At 42.2% G+C, this 17163-nt stretch overlaps 1 protein-coding gene across 2 annotated transcripts in view; it reads left to right on the top strand.

Annotated features, from left to right (window-relative positions):
* ITGA4 (integrin subunit alpha 4) overlaps positions 1–14320 on the top strand; it is a 54987-nt gene extending 40667 nt beyond the window's left edge. For both annotated transcript variants that reach the window (XM_070731874.1, XM_070731873.1), the window contains 7 exons: positions 113–203; positions 943–1050; positions 3269–3388; positions 6099–6218; positions 6761–6859; positions 11553–11672; positions 12312–14320. In XM_070731874.1, coding sequence (XP_070587975.1) covers positions 113–203; positions 943–1050; positions 3269–3388; positions 6099–6218; positions 6761–6859; positions 11553–11672; positions 12312–12413 — 760 coding nt within the window. In that variant the 3' untranslated portion in view covers positions 12414–14320. The remainder of the gene's footprint in view (positions 1–112; positions 204–942; positions 1051–3268; positions 3389–6098; positions 6219–6760; positions 6860–11552; positions 11673–12311) is intronic.
* Positions 14321–17163: the final 2843 nt, after the last annotated feature.

Here is a 17163-nt window from a genome sequence, read left to right on the forward strand (position 1 = left end):
CAATAAAGTGCATAGTAACTCTTGATCCTGATACAGCCTTTTAATAAATTAGTATAATATGTATTTAATTTAATTTTAAATTATTAATGTTTATTGCAAACATTGTTTGTAGGTCTGCATCTCCAGCATCATTTATTTATGGACCCAATGAAGAAAATTCACCAGTTTCTTGCATGGAGGAGACAATCAACATCACTTTCTATGTATGAACATTGTTCTCTATTTTTATTGTCTTTTGGAAAAATGAATTAAGTGAAATGAAATTAATTTAAAACAAAACAAAACAAAAATGCTTTCTCATGACTGAGGTGGATTTGAATTCGCAATCCCGAATCTGAATTATAGCCTACCAAGCTGTTTTCTTAGCCATTGAATCTCTGTCCACATGCAGAAATGTTCAGACTACTTTCCAAGTGAAAAAAGTTTTCAAATTGACCAAACATAAGCACCTCAAATGAAGAATTTTCGGGCCGGGTCAGGGTGACCCGGGAACAGAACTTTAGGCCTATTTTTTTTCAGCAAGAAAGAATCCCCCCAACCCCCAAAAAAATTCTCATAGAGAGAACCCCTGAAATGATGCAAAGTCATGAAATTTCAAGTTTCAGATATGCAGGGGAAAAATTTTACAGGGTCTCAAACTTTGATTTCGGGTCTCACAAACCCGAACAGAACAGCAGGGTGTATGCCGATTATTGTACATTCAAAGTGACAAAGGTTCTAAGTTCTGAGTTCTAATCTGCAAATGTTAAAATATACAAACACTTTAGCTTGCAGTATAGAGGAGCATCAGGAACTATGTGTTCAGAATTCAACATTTGGAAGTGTAATTTTTAAAATGACAATTGTTTTAAGATTTACCTGGAGGAAGGTGGTAGGGTGCAATAGTTTTGATACAAACTCAGATAAAATACTAATTCAGCTTTTGCCTTGTGTACACCAAAGGTCAGTAATCCTGGAGTAAGTCTGGCTCCCGGTGTAAATCTTCTAATACAGATACCCAATTCTTTTCTACCAAGAGATACCAAGCTGTTTAATATACTGGATGTCAAGGTATGCTTAATTTATTTTCCGGATTTGGAACATGAAATGTGATAGAGCCTAGCAAATTATGCAATTGTTAGCTTCCCACGTAGAACTGCAAGCTTTATGAACGATTGTGATATGCTATCTTTGACGTTTATGATTTAAGAGGAAAACCAAACCAGCAGTGCCATTGATGGAGAAAGGTGTAAAGCAGCATAGGGGAGAATATGTTGCAACAGATTAAGATAGGCAAGGGGGGCTTAAGAATGTGTGTGCATTGATGAGTTGCTTTGCCTGAAGAAAACATCATCAGAAAATAGTGTGGAAAATATAAGAATAGGTGAATAATTGAATTTTAACACAGGGGATCACAATCTACAAGATAGCGGGGATGATGCAAGACCGACTCCTTTTGTACATGCCTCAAGGTCACAAAAATGTACAAAAAAAAGAGGTCTGGTCTCATGACCTGTCCTGCAGATTTTGACACACATCCGATAGATGTTCCTGAGAAGGCCTCAAGATTGATGCTGCCTGCCTGAAATGTTTGTGGTTTCCTGATGTGGATTCATACTGTAATTGGCATCTTGCCTTTGAGCTGTCCTGTTCAAGATCAGCACATAATTTTAAAAATACGGAAGTAATCAGTCATTTACTTTGCTTCTGCACAACTTCCATAGAAAAGGGAAGAGGGTTAGGCAGGGAGGTTCAAAACTTTGCAAACATGGGTAAATTCCAAATAGTTGTTTTGAGTTCAAAACAGCTGGTTTGTATTGTTTCAGTCACTTTGGAAGTGTTCTGAGGTCAGGGCGAGGGTTTCACACTCAAAATCCTGTCAGCACAAGTGACACAGCTGTTCCACCTCAGAACAGTATACTGTGATACCTCGTCTTACAAACCCCTCGTCATACAAACTTTTAGAGATAAAAACCTGGGATTTAAGATTTTTTTGCCTATTCTTCCAAACTATTTTCACCTTACAAACCCAAGCCACCGCCACTGGGATGTCCTGCCTCCAGACTTCTGTTGCCAGCGAAGCGCCTTTTTTTGTGCTGCTGGGATCCTCCTGAGGCTCCCCTCCATGGGAAGCACCACCTCTGGACTTCCGTGTTTTTGTGATGCTGCAGGGGAATCCCAGCAGCACAAAAGCAGGCACTTCACTGGCCACAGAAGTTGAGAGGTGGGGTTTCCCAGTGAGGGGAGCCTCAGCGAAATCGCAGCATCACAAAAACACGGAAGTCCGGAGGTGGGGTTTCGAGGACTTCCGTGTTTTTGCGATGCTGCAATTTCGCTGAGGCTCCCCTTGCTGGAAACCCCACCTCCGGACTTCCGTTGCCAGTGAAGCACCCATTTTTGCACTGCTGGGATTCCCCTGCAGCATCACAAAAACACAGAAGTCCGGAGGTGGGGTTTCCCATGGAGGGGAGCCTCAGAGGAATCCCAGCAGGGCGGAAACGGGTGCTTCGTCTGGCAACGGAAGTCCGGAGGTGGGGTTTCCAGCAAGGGGAGCCTCAGCGAAATTGCATGCATTAATCACTTTTCCATTGATTCCTATGGGAAACATTGTTTCATCTTACAGACCTTTCACCTTAGAAACCTCGTCCCGGAACCAATTAAGTTCGTAAGACGAGGTATCACTGTATTTGCAATTTGAAGCTTTTCTCATGGTTCGTATTAGGAGAAAAGACTCAGTGATGCTGCTTCAACAATAAAATGCAGAAGAGAGTGCAGTCGGTCATAGAATATTTGGGGTTCTTTTTCCCCATACAGATTCATTTCTTTTTCCTATATGGGCATGGAGACTTGTGATAGGCACTATAAGTCCTTATGAATTGTGATCACAGCCTGCTTTCCTATCCTATGAAATGCCTTAGGAAATCTTGCAAGAGGTTGCAGTTGTCCTAGCTGCCAGTTCAAATTGTGAGGTGGAGAGCAAATAAATTTATTAATAAAAATATAAAACAAGTGTCCTGTTATAAAATTATATCTCCTTTTATCCACTGTATCCTCCTGCCTCAGGATATTTAAAGACATGGATTAAAGTATGGGTCAAATTTAGATAGTATTAAAGCTTCGCTATAAGCTTGTTCTTCCCAGTGTTACTTTGTTTTATTTTAATTTAATAATGTTTTATTAAAGCAGAGTAATCTTTTACTGAGTTGATATGTTTATGTTGTTACATGCAATGTCTAGAAATTCATTTGGTATCAAAATGTAAGTCAGTTATGATTTTGCTCCTTTGCAGACCACTGATGGACAATGTACCTATGAAAGTCATAGGAGAGACTGTTTTTTACCAGAAGGAGAGGGAAATATGGTGAAAGATCTTATTACATTCCTCACAAAACTTGACAATAGGCCACTGGTAATTTCACTGTTGTTTTTTTCACTGATTTGTTAAAGCTGTAATATCGTCCTGTTGCATATTTCTGCCTTATAAGCAGTTTTCAGAACCACAGAGCAGCTTGATTATGTTTACATAATTTAATTTATGCCTCACTTCAGTGTTAAGCTGTCTGGGGAAAAGTCACATTATAAGCAAGGGTTTTCATTTACCCAAAGGTATAGGCAGGTTCTGCTGTCAGGAATTCAACAGTTAGAAACAAACTCATAATGAGTTAAGGAAAAGGACAGTAACCCTTGCTGTTAAAATCTGAAAGCTTAATGGCTCATATTCAAAACAATTGACAGGTGATAACCAGTGCCTGCTTATAAAGATCTTTCCTGATATGAAATACATCAAGGCTTTACCTCATCTAATGCTTACATGTGAAGATTTTCCAGAAAGCAGATTAACTTGCTTTCTTCCAGACAGAAGTTGGCATAAGGTAGCTCAGCCAAACACACGTTCTGTCTACACAAACAGTACCATCTCTGTCTCAGCGGTACCATCCTAAGAAACAATGTGCTGGGTTAGTTTGTTTGCCTACCCAGCAGAAACAACCACCTATTGCTCTTCCTGGACGGGGTAAAGGTTATAATGCTGAGTTCCTTGTCCATCCTTCTGATCCTAAATCCCTCTATCCTAGATAATGGTACATAGGGATGATTTTGGGAAACAGGGCAATGAGACTCAAGCAATGGAACAGTCATATGAAAGTCAGCCTATCCCACAGCAGGAATGTGTGGGGCAAGAGGCTTAGAAAAGACCCTAATTTGGGGGCTGTAAAGGAGATGTGGGAGAGAAGCACTTTCAAATTTGCAAGATTGTGTTAAAGTAACATTATAAAATAGTAGAATTAGGTCACCTGGTCATGGTTCCCTGTCTAGTATATCTTATAAAGTTGACAGTAGTGTAGATATAGATAGCATTGACTTCAGCCACTTGCCATATCATGCACCGGACCAGATTACCTCAGGGACCGCCTTCTGCTGCACGAATCCCAGCGACCAGTTAGGTCCCACAGAGTGGGTCTTCTCTGGGTCCCGTCAACCAAACAATGTCACTTGGCGAGACCCAGGGGAAGAGCCTTCTTTGTGGCGACCCCGGCCCACTGGAACCAACTCCCCCCAGAGATTAGAATTGCCCCCACCCTCCTTGCCTTTCGTAAGCTGCTTAAAACCCACCTCTGCCGCCAGGCATGGGGGAACTGAGATACACTTTCCCCCTAGGCCTTTAAAATTTTATGCATGGTATGTCTGTATGTATGATTGGTTTTTATATAATGGGTTTTAACTGTTTTTAGTATTGGATTATACTGTTTTGTTACTGTTGTTAGCCGCCCCGAGTCTGCAGAGAGGGGCGGCATACAAATCCAATAAATAAATAAAATAAATGCAATCTGCCAAATATTAGCTGAGGGGCTGAGGAAGGAGTAAATTGTACTTCAAAAAACTCATACATACAGTCAATCATACATACATACAATCATACAGTCATCCGTTAGCTACTACCGTATAGAGGTGGGGATATGTCTGTCCTATCTAAAAGCAAGCAATAATTGCTGGGAAGATCGCACCATGTTGTATCTTCATCTCAAGCACTGCCAAAGCATGACATGCAAATAGCAAAACTTGTGTGGGAAACACATGGCAAACCGTCTTAAAAATCAGGTTCAAAAGGACCTGAGCTTCAGAAGAACCTGAAATGAATAGAAACATAGAAACATAGAAGACTGACGGCAGAAAAAGACCCCATGGTCCATCTAGTCTGCCCTTTTACTATTTCCTGTATTTTATCTTACAATGGATATATGTTTATCCCAGGCATGTTTAAATTCGGTTACTGTGGATTTACCAACCACGTCTGCTGGAAGTTTGTTCCAAGGATCTACTACTCTTTCAGTAAAATAATACTTTCTCATGTTGCCTTTGATCTTTCCCCCAACTAACTTCAGATTGTGTCCCCTTGTTCTTGTGTTCACTTTCCTGTTAAAAACACTTCCCTCCTGAACCCTATTTAACCCTTTAACATATTTAAATGTTTCGATCATGTCCCCCCTTTTCCTTCTGTCTTCCAGACTATACAGATTGAGTTCATTAAGTCTTTCCTGATACGTTTTATACTTCAGACCTTCCACCATTCTTGTAGCCCGTCTTTGGACCCGTTCAATTTTGTCAATATCTTTTTGTAGGTGAGGTCTCCAGAACTGAACACAGTATTCCAAATGTGGTCTCACCAGCGCTCTATATAAGGGGATCACAATCTCCCTCTTCCTGCTTGTTATACCTCTAGCTATGCAGCCAAGCATCCTACTTGCCTTTCCTACTGCCCGACCACACTGCTCACCCATTTTGAGACTGTCAGAAATCACAACACTACTAGAGTTGACAGAAAAGTTGCATCATGCAGAAGCATCTCCATCAAAAACAGTTACTCAAAAATCCTCAAGCTGGGTTTAAGGGGACATGTAAATGTTCCTGTGTTAGCTATTGCCTATGAGCTATTGTGATTCATGGGATAAGAAGTGAATCCCATACTCTTTTCTAATTAGAGCATGCCTGGGGTCAAAATTTAATTATACATTCCAGTTCGGGTAGAAACATGCACTTACGCTGCATTTGGCGTGTGTGTGTGTGTGTGTGCTGCACTCATTTTACTCTGTATAATAAGTTTTATATTCTTTCTCCTAAAGTTTTGTATGAAGAATGATCAACTGTGTTGGCAAATATTTTGCAAATTTGGAGACATGGAGAGTGGAAAGGAATCAACTGTTCATCTTCATCTTGAAGCAACACCTTCACTATTAAGCATAGTAAATATTTTAATATTTGTCCTATCATACTGAAGGCTGTGTAATCATATTCTTAAGTGTCAGAGAACCACAGAAAAAAAACCTCATATTTCAATACCAGATTAAGTAGTTGCTTAATATTCGTTCTCTGAATACCCTCAGCTGAAAAAGATTTAATTTTTTGAGAGGGCTTAGTCCGATTGTTTCTGCCAACCCAGCAGTTCGAAAGCATGTAAAAAATTCAAGTAGAAAAATGGGCACCACTTTGGTGGGAAGGTAACAGAGCTCCCTGCGCCTTTGGTATTGAGTCATGCTAGTCACATGACCACGAGATGTCTTCGGACAGCGCTGGCTCTTCAGCTTAAAAACTGAGATGAGCACCGCCCCCTAGAGCTGGAAACAACTAGCACACGTGTGCGGGAAAACCTTTACTTTTACCTTATTCCTTATGTAGACTCCCCATTGTAGCTCCTGAGCCCCACTTTTATTTCATATTATTTTTTATTTGAACCCTTACAGAGCAGTTTATTTAAAATGCTTTTATTTTAATTTCTTAACAATAGGATGAAGCTTCAGTGCTTACCTTTGAGATAAAGGGAGAAGTTTCAGCAGATCAAAGCCCCAGAGTTATCGAACTCCACAAAAATAAGCAAACCACTCATGTAAGTATTGAAGTCTGTCAGTGAAGGACAGGAAACACTGGACAACTTGAATATTAACCCAGATCTGCTTGCATATATTTTCTAACCCAGAGCAGGCATGATTTACCGTTCATTTGTTAACAGTTCTTGCATTATTTCAATATCTGATGCCTATTCTACTAGGTCTAAACCAAGAAGGGCTGTTGTGAAGAAGCACATTGTGTTCGTCATAATTTTTTTCCCTCCAGCATAATTTTTTTTTAAAAATACATACTTTCCAACACAAAATAAAGCTTATTATCAAACGTATACAATTTTTTTCTTATTAGTTTATAATCATTCAGTGGACGCTCTTATATCTCTTTCAGAAAAGGACTGTAGAAACATCTTATATACAGTGGTACCTCTACCTAGGAATGCCTCTACTTAAGAACTTTTCTAGATAAGAACCGGGTGTTCAAGATTTTTTTTGCCTCTTCTTAAGAACCATTTTCTATTTAAGAGCCCGAGACTGGAAAAATTTCCCAGGTAATTTTGAGAGCGGCAAGAAGGCCCGGCCAGTTTCCTGCCATTCCCCCTTTAATCCCGGCCATCTCAGGCTTTTCTGGGCTGCCAGAGGAACCTTTCGGTGGCACTTAAGGAGGCTTTGGCAGTCCGGACCGAACAAAGCATTTTCCTTTCTCTAAGCGGAGGGGGAATAAGCCTCTGCCAGCACCCAGAGAAAAGAAACGCTCCCTTCGCTCTGGGCAGCCCAAAGTGAATGGAGCATTTTCCTTTCTCTGGGCACTTGGAGAAGGAATAAACCACTTGGGTGTGGTGACTCCCTCACGGTGCCTGCCATACACCCGGTGCTTCGCCCCGGCCGGATCAACTCGGCTTCAGCCAAACTGAGGAGTCACCACAGTGAAGGAAAGGCGCCAGCTACAAAGCAAGTGAGCGAGAGGAGAGGGGAGCCCTTCAGCATGGGAAGGAAGAGGAAGCAGCTAGCAACAGCTGCTGCCTTTTGGTCAAAGGAGCAGGAGGTTTCCCCCTCTTGCCCGCCTGGATATCTCTCTAGCTTAGTGTATGGGAAACAGCCTCATGCCGGGTGTATGAGAGGCTTGTGCTCCTCGCCGCCTCAGTCCCTCTTTTTTTTTTAAGGCTAAATTATTTTTTAAAAAATTCACCTCACCTCATCTTCTTCCTTCGGCCGCGACTGTCCTCCTCCTCTTCTCCCCCCCCCCCCTGCTCCCATCCAAATTCCGAGCTTTTATTTCTTTCCTAATGGATTTGCACACATTATTTGCTTTTACATTGATTCTTATGGGAAAAATTGCTTCTACTTACAAACTTTTCTGCTTAAGAACCTGGTCATGGAACGAATTAAGTTCTTAAGTAGAGGTATCTTATATATTATATATTTCATCGACAAAACTTTGAACATTTTAGCTAACTTCTCTGGTGATATATATCATCTATAAAACATCTTATATGTATTTTCTTTAAATGCAGTTGACATTGTCATTTTATAATTCCGCTCCCGCAATTGCTGCCAACTATCTATATCAATTGTATAGCCTATATTTCTCATCCATTTTATCATCGTGTCCTTCACCTGTTCAAAGTCTAATGCAATAAATAAGAAGTACTTATAATTTTTTTTAAATCAAAGTGTCCTCTTGGCCAAATATGATCTGGTCTAGCTCAGTTTTTTGTAAATTAATACCTTCTACTTTGAGATCTTTATCTGCCCTTGATTGCAACCAGGGCCGCCGATAGACAGGTATTACTGGGAGCCCCGTACTGGGCCCGGTGAAATTGACCAATTAGAGAGCCCGCAGTCAGCAGCTCCTTGCACATGCGCAGACTGTCACCTCAGAAAAGAAAACGACCGGGCCCTTTTGCGCATGTGCAAGGAGCTGCAAATTTGGCGCCAGAAGGCCGGGGCCCCTAATTGTGTTCAAAAAGTTGTGAGAAGAGGAAGCTGAGCTTCCTTCTTAGCAACTGTAGCGCCCCGCCCGGCTGGAGCTTCTCTGGCGGCTGCAGCAGGTGAGCTTTGGGGCTGGTGGGAGGGTAGCGGCAGCGGGAGGGCGGTGCGCAGCGGGAGGGTGATGGCGGCGGCAGCGACAGCCGCAGCAGGTAGTAAGCCCCTCTCCCCCCTCTCTCTTTCTCTCAGCCGCGCGCCCTTTTCCATGGGCGCGCAGTCCCCATCCCCCTGCCAGCCCGCGGGGGGGTGGGGGCGGGGAGGCGCCGGCAGCAGAAGGGAAGGAAGCTGCGGCCGCCCCTGCCTCCCCACGGTGCCTCTGGCCCCCTCGGCCTTTCCGCGCTGCCCACCGCCCGCCCGATCTGCCCCCTCTGCTCCTCCGCCACCTCCTGCCTTTCAGCGCAGCTCCTCCCGCACCCGGAACGCACGCCCTGCCCGCCTCACCTTTGCCGAGAGCACTTTCGTCCCTGGCTCTCAGCAAGGGGGTTGCAGGAGAGACGAGGCAGGTGTTCTCTCAGCGGAGGCCAGTGAAGGTGATATTCAATGTCGGGGGCGCGCGGGCGGTTGCGCGTGCTCCCTATCTCCCTGCTAGCCCACTCGGAATATTCAAAATAAGAAAAACCTTCGACGGCAAAGGCTTTTCTTATTTTGAATATTCCAAGTGGGCTAGCAGGGGCATAGGGAGCGCGCGCAACCGCCCGTGCGCCCTCGACATTGAATATCACCTTCGCCGGCCTCCGCTGAGAGAACGCCTGCCCCGTCTCTCCTGCAACCCCCTTGCTGAGAGCCCGGGACGAAAGTGCTCTCGGCAAAGGTGAGACAGGCAGGGCGTGCGCGCGTCACCGCTGAGAAGAACGGAGAGAGAACGAGAGTGAGTGAGAGCAACAGACAGCAAGATAGAGAGAAAGTGAAAAAGAGAGTGAGAAAGGGGGGAGAGAGAAAGAGCGTGAGAAAGAAAACAAGAGAGAAAGAGTGAGAGAGAGAAAGCAAAAGAAAACGAGAGGGAAAGTAAGAAGAAGAGAGAGAAAGAGGGGGAGAGAGAGAGAAAGAGAGAGGGGGGAGAGAGGGAGAGGGAGAAAGAGAGGGAGAGGGGGGAGAGATAGCAAGAGAGGGAGAGGGAGAAAGAGAGGGAGAGGGGGGAGAGATAGCAAGAGAGGGAGAGAGAGAAAGAGAGAGGGAAAGGGGGAGAGAGGGGGGAGAGAGAGAGAGAGAGAGAGGAGATAAAGGAAGAGGAGAGAGAGAAAGGAAGAGAAAGAAAAAGAGGGATAGAAAGAGAGTGAGAGAGTGAGAGATGCTCAGTGAGCCTTTCTTTGAAGTTGCCTTTCTTTCTTTCTCTCTTTCTTTTTCTCTCTTGCTCTCTTGCTCTTTCATTCTTTTTTCTTTCTCTTGCTTTCTTGCTTTCTCTTGCTTTCTCTCCTTCCTTCCCTCCTTCCATTTCTTTCATTCCCCCTCTCTATTTTTATTTCTCTTTCATTTTCTTTCTTTCTCTCTCTTTCTTGCTTTCTTTCTTGCTCTTTTTCTTTCTCTCTTTTACCTTCCCTTCCTCTATTTCTTCTTTTCTTTCTCCTTCCTACCTTCTTCCCTCCCTCCCTCCCTTCAGTCCTTCCTCTTACTCTCCCCTTTCATAAGTTTCCTTGCTTCCTTCCCCTGTTCCTGTCCCCTCCCCCTTTCTTTCTTTCTTTCTTTCTTTCTTTCTTTCCTTCCTTTCCTCCCTCCATTTCTTGCTTTCCTTTTACTTCCTCCCTTCTTTCCTCCCTCATTCCCTTCTTTCACTCCTTCCTCTCTTACTCTCCCCTTTCACACCTTTCCTTGCTTTCTTTGCACCCTTCTTCTGTTCCTGTCCCTTCCCTCTTTCCTTCCTTCCTTCCCACCCTCCGTCCATTCATTCACCCATTCCTCTCTTGATCGCCCCTTTTACCATTCCTCCCTTCCTCCCTCCCTCCTTCCTTCATAGCTCGCCCTCGCCTTTCTTCCCTTCTTTCCAGATGGGAGTGCCCCCTCAAGACACCCGCCTGACTGCTGGTACCCTGCTTTTTCTCTCCCCTCATCCTTTCCAGCTCCTCGCGTTTGCTGGCTGGGGAATTCTGGGAGTTGAAGTCCAGATATCTTCAAGTTGCCAAGGTTGGGAAACACTGGCCTATGGGACCGCCTCGCTTGGCGTGAAGCGGGAAATTATCCCCGGGGGATGGAGTGGCTTGGCGACTTAAAATAGTTTTTAAATGGCGGGGGGGGGGGGGGCAGACACTTAGGCTGTATGGGGCCCCAAAATTTCTGATGGTGGCCCTGATTGCAACAGAAGATATATAAACCAGTCTATTTTTATGCCTCGTCTTTCTATCTCTTGAAAAGACTGTAACTTCAATGACTGTTGATATATGTTTATATTAGACTAACCTAGTCTGTTGGGGTGAATAAAAACTTCCATTGTTGAAATCCAAGATGGAATTTTAAAGCACATTGTGTTGTTTGTATCTATTTGCAAGAAAGCCTATTTGCAGAGTCATAAATGCAGAATCTTTATTGCATGTTTATTTATAGCATAATTTCTGATGACATAGCATCAAAACATCAGAATTAAAGCATACCTCTGAAAACAGTGGTATTTGACTTCTATGAAAGGTCTTTTGTATATCTACCTTGAAGTGTAAACAAGTCACAGTTCAAATCCAAATTGTACTTCTGTGAGAAGTGGAACAAAGAATATTCCTGTCTAAAGAATATTCCTGCAATAACTGGTTTTTTTTTCTACAGGTCATTTTGGAGGGACGTCATAACCAGAAGACAAAAAAAAGTGTCGGTGTCCTGCTAATTGTAATAGGTTCCCTATTTGGAGTTTTTTTACTTTTGGTTCTGGTATTATTTTTATGGAAGGTACGTATTTCAGTATTAATCTACGCATTGGCGCATTTTAATGGACTGACCATCCAAAAGGAAAAATATAGCTTTTCTAAACACTGACAGAAACCAGCAGTGTTCTTAGAACACACAGCTTTTGCTATGATTTTTATTTAGCATTCTGGAACAAATGTGGTTTTTATGTAGCTTGTTACACTTTAATGTGATTTGGGGAAATTGACAGCATAAAATGAGCACAGAAATCCAATAGCCATTTGGACAGATGACAAGGGGAAGAAGAAATGAGGCTTTGGAATTTATGGGGGAAAGTGGTAATCAGATATAACTCAAGAGATTTTAGGTTGCCTGACTTCCCAAATAAAGAGCTCTTGTTTTGTTTTAAGCACTTTACAATTTGGGAAATGATACAGATTTAAACATTAGAGGAAGAATGCTTTTTACTTGGTTCATGGGATCCTCCTGCTGGATGAAATGTGTCTTTTTTAATGTAAAAAAATAAGTTTTTATTCAGGATGTTTAAGCTTTGAGTATAGCTGAATCTTGGTATATTAAAGCAATGTGTAATGTTCTTTTTCTAAAATATAAATATGCATACACATTAGTGCTTTGAAATTGCAAACCTTGTAACTATTTTTTTGGAACTGTGTATTCCAGATGGGATTCTTCAAAAGAAAATACAAACGTTTTCCTGAGGAAAAAAATGGAAGTGAAAGTTTGGAGTTTTTTAAACCTATTCACAATAATGACTCTGAGTAGGAAGTTTGGTAGAACTATCTCCTACAAGAACTGCTAATTCTTAAGCCCCCATATCATGTGAAAGGTATAGTCATCAAAACGGGCTTCCAAAAGCACAAATCATAGAAAACTCTGAAGGATAAACATTTTCAAGAGTTCTAATCAAAAGGAAAGAAAAAGTCAAAATGCCAAGAACAAGGAAACACTAGGAATTGCTCCTTGCTTTTTAAAAAGTACTTGCGAGGGAGCATCGTACTAATCATACTTGAATCGCGAATGTTTAACTTCGCTTCCCAAGACGTTCCATTGTTCAGGAGGATGCAAAATTAGACCAGTGATTTAGTCTCCACACAATGTAGACCCATGTTCTCCCCTTCTAGTTCCTAAAATGAAACCAGTGACATCATTTTTTTAGATTTGCAAATTTAGTGGACGCTGACCATTTTGATTCTTTCTCCACCTTGCTCTGGAAATACTGGGAACGTCCAGATAAAAACAATTCAAAACACACTGACGATGTCTCCTCGAATTTGTGATGAAATGTTTGCAACCAAATTGCCAAGCTGGGAGCTCAAACCAACAGCCGAATTATCAACCAGACCTACTAATACTCAAACATATTTCAAGAAGAATTATGCTTGTATGTAGGATCTCTCCAGTGAAAGAAGAGAGGGAATTTTGTAATGAAAGGAGAACAACATGCGATCTTGGATGTCCCCTCCATTGCATCTGTTCAGACTTAACATACAACTAACCCTGGAATATTGGTGCACTCTATTAGTAGGAACTCAACTGAGAGAAAAGGCTTCCTTGGCAGAGAATGAGGGGTCAGGTCAGTGGAGAGGAAGAAACTAACTTGGTTTTTGAGCTCTTCCTATGTATCTTGAACTGAAAACCCAAATGATATAATGGAGCTTTGCGGCGGATGCAGAATAATCACATGGACACCAGAGCTGGGTATTATGGGTCACTTTATTAATGTTTATCATCGACCTGCAGAGGTAAACCAAATGGGGCGGAATTACTTGTCCATAACATTCCTAGGCAACTATTGGGTGAAGCTGCTTTCTGAGAAAGGATAGGTTACCTTTGTTCTTCCCTTGCTCTCTGCCATGCCCCACTTGCATGTGGGAAGGCTCATCCCCAGTTTCTTGCCTGAAGCCCTGGCACAGGTGAGCCCCAATGGCACTCCCTCTCCAATACTTAGGCCGGGTGTGCCCGGAGTTTCTGGTGAGGGGCAGCCCATCACCTTCCAAAAAGTGCCCAAAAGATCACACAGGTGCTGTTAATCTGATGATGAGCAGCAAAAAAGGGGAAACAGTCCCTCTTGTAAAGGGCTCACCGCCCCACCCCCTAGGCAATCATGCATGTTCACGCGAGATCGCCCTAGCAGCCTGCCACGGTAGCCATGCTATCCAGCCCTGCCGCAAATGCCGGCCGATTGTTACTCAGCCGGCCTTTCAATTGGGTTCAATGTCTATGAGATTTTTGTTGTTGTTTGACTCGCAACTATGTTTTGAGGGTTCTACCCATTGTGTAAAATCAGGGAAATTGCAGTTACCACTTCTTATGCAATTGTTTTATTTATTTTTGTATTTTGAAGATATAGAGAGAATCTTTGCTAATCTAATGTCTAATCTTTAGACAAATGTATTTTCTTGCACACCTTATACAGGTTCAGAATGTTTAGCATAAAACTTAAGAAGATGGTAAAGTACTGCACTTTAAGCCCAAGGTCATTATTATTTGAACAAACCAGTCTTATGATATCAATCGTACCTCAAATGCTCAAAAGCATTAAAGACTCTGATTTCTTTTTAAAAAACAACAATCTGTTCTATCACTGTATAACCTACACTGTAAAAAGGAACTATCGTCAACATTGAACTAATAAAATATTAAATAAAATAGAACACGAAGATGTCAAATAATTGTAGCTATCTGAATTCATTTCTAAATGTACAATTTTTGTGAAATGTGTATTTTTAAAGTGAATATTTACAAACATTAAAATTATTAATAATTAGACTTCCCCTATATAATTTACTTATGAATACTGGTATTTACAAAGTTGTGTCATTTAACTGTTTGAAAAGCCTAAGATGATGTACAGTGGTACCTCAGTTCTCGACCACAATCCGTTCCAGAAGTGTGGTCGAGAACCGATTTGGTCAAGAACCGAATTAATTCATCCCATAGGAAATAATGGAAATGGATTTAATTGGTTCCCAGCCCATTTACTTGCTGGGAACCAATTAAATCTACAGTATTTCCTCTATTTCCTATGGGATAAAGATCTGAGGGGACGGGGTGAGAGAGAATGGGAGTCGGAATCCCGACACGACCCTCCTGGCCACCCTCTTAACAGCCTCCCAGCCTCTACCTTGTAACTGCTCCAAGCTGCAGGAAGGGTAGGGCTGGCTGCAATACCGGCAGCTTCGGGGGGCTCCTTTCCACAGCGGTTCAATTCATTACCTCCAGGCAGCTGCACCAACTTTTTCTTTCCCAGTTCCGGCGGCTTCCCTTCGAGGAGCAGCAGCAGTGTCAGGGACGTCACGCGATGAAGGGAAGCCGCCGGAACCACCGGAGCCGAGAAAGAAAAAGTTGGTGCAGCTGCCTGGAGGTAACGAACTGAACCGCTGTGGAAAGGAGCCCCCCGAAGCTGCCGGTATTGCAGCCAGCCCTACCCTTCCTGCAGCTTGGAGCAGTTACAAGGTAGAGACTGGGAGGCTGTTAAGAGGGCAGCCAGGAGGGGCGTGTCGGGATTCCGACTCCCATTCTCTCTCATCCCGTCCTCTCAGATCTTACATTTCGGATAGTAAACAAAATTTTCTGTTTAGTATCCGAATTTTTGTTGGGATACCGAAGCAAATTTTTGCAGAAAATTTTGTTCAGTATCCGAAATGTACGAAAACCAAAGCGTTTGAGAACCGAGGTACCACTGTATTTAAAAACAGCTTATTTTCTGACAATCTCTCCTATACCCTCCATGTTAACCATGCAAATTTATCACTGTAACTTGCTTACTAATTTTTCATAGAGAGACTGCAAACCTCTGTATTAGACATAAAGATTTGTATGGTATTTCCCATCTTAAAATGGTATTAAGTTCTACAGGAAGTACTTCAGTGTCTCAAGGTCTCGAGAAACATTTGGAAGCTTCAGCTGATACAAAATGCAAACACAAGTTGTAAATGATATTGGCTATTTGGCACATGTAACACCATTGCTTGGGGGACTGCCAGTATGCTTCTGTGTGGAATTCAAGGTGCTGGTTAACTGAACAACTGTCTTCTCCCATTGTTTCTGCCCAACCAATCTAATCCAGCAGGATGGGTGTGCTCTGGGTCCGCTCAGATAAGGAATGTCACCATGAGATGTGCCTTTTCTGCCATAGCACCTATCCTCTGCAATACACTCCCTCCTCAGGTTAGGATAAGAACATAACCCCCAACAAATGGTACCCAAAGGAATCCTTCCTGCCTCAATCAACATAGAGGTGGCACTTGGACATCCATTTCAATAACCAAGGATGGTCCCAACCTTGAAGACCTAGCTATGTGCTTGGGCCTGAGATCCCAAGTGTGTGGTAATGTTGACAATGACAGATTATATTGTCTCTTGGTTTCTATTTGTATTTCATTTCTTTTGATATAGTGTTTTAATCATTGTTCACCATGGAGAGAACTGCTTTGAGATGGGCAGTTATACAAATTGAATTAATAATTCAATTTTCAATTCAGAATAGAGCTGGAAGGAATTCTTGAGGTTGTCTAGTCCAGCCCCCTACTCAAGGAGGAGACCTTATGCCATTCCAGAGAAATGGCTGTCCTGTTTTTTAAAAACCTCCAATGATGAACCACCCACGACTTCTGAAGGCAAGCTGTTCAACTGGTTAATTGCTCTCACCATTCGGAAGTTTCTCAGTTTTAAGTTGCTTCTCTCTGTTGTAGTTTGCATCCATTGTTTCTTGTCCTGCCCGAAGGTGCTTTGAAAAATAAGTTGACCCATGCTCCTTTGTGGCAGCTCCTCAATTACTGGAATACTGCTCTCATGTTCCCCCCTAGACCTTTTCTGTAGATTATCTAATACCCTTTTCTATAGATTATCTAATACCCAAATCCTGTAACCATTCTGCCTTCTACATTTTGTCTCGGAGCCTTTAATCATCCTAGTTGCTCTTCTATGCACTTTTTCCAAAGTCTCTTTTTAAAAAAAATAAACACCCTAATTTCAGTCCTGATGCCTTTCTAATCTCAATTTGCTCTTTAGGACCTGTATTCAAACAGATTATCTGATTTTTTTTTCATATTAACTGATAGTCCTGACTGTTGTTTAAATTCCTGTAGTATAATCATTATTTTTTTAATCATTTCAATCAGAGTCTCAGTTAATATAATAGCATCATCTGCAAAGAGATTTAATTTTAATTCTAATTTTCCAATTTGGTATCCTCTCCCGTTTTTTCCCCTTGTTGGCTAGCACCTCTATTGCCATTGCGAATAACATTGGAGATAATGGGCAACCCTGTTTAGTGCCGTTTTGAATTTTAACTTTTTCCGTTCTATGTCTATTAACTCTAATATAAGCTGTATTTTCTTTATATATTCCCTTTATAGTTTCACAATGAAGGTATTAGCTAATAGGATTGAGAATATCTTACCGAAGATAATTGGAGAAGATCAATATGGATTTGTAAAGGGAAGGAAAATATACGAACCAATAAGGAATGTTATTAATGTGTTACACCATGCTACCGCTAAAAGGAAAT

The sequence above is a fragment of the Erythrolamprus reginae genome, chromosome 1 (genome assembly GCF_031021105.1).
Source record: "Erythrolamprus reginae isolate rEryReg1 chromosome 1, rEryReg1.hap1, whole genome shotgun sequence".
Lineage (NCBI taxonomy): Eukaryota > Metazoa > Chordata > Lepidosauria > Squamata > Dipsadidae > Erythrolamprus > Erythrolamprus reginae.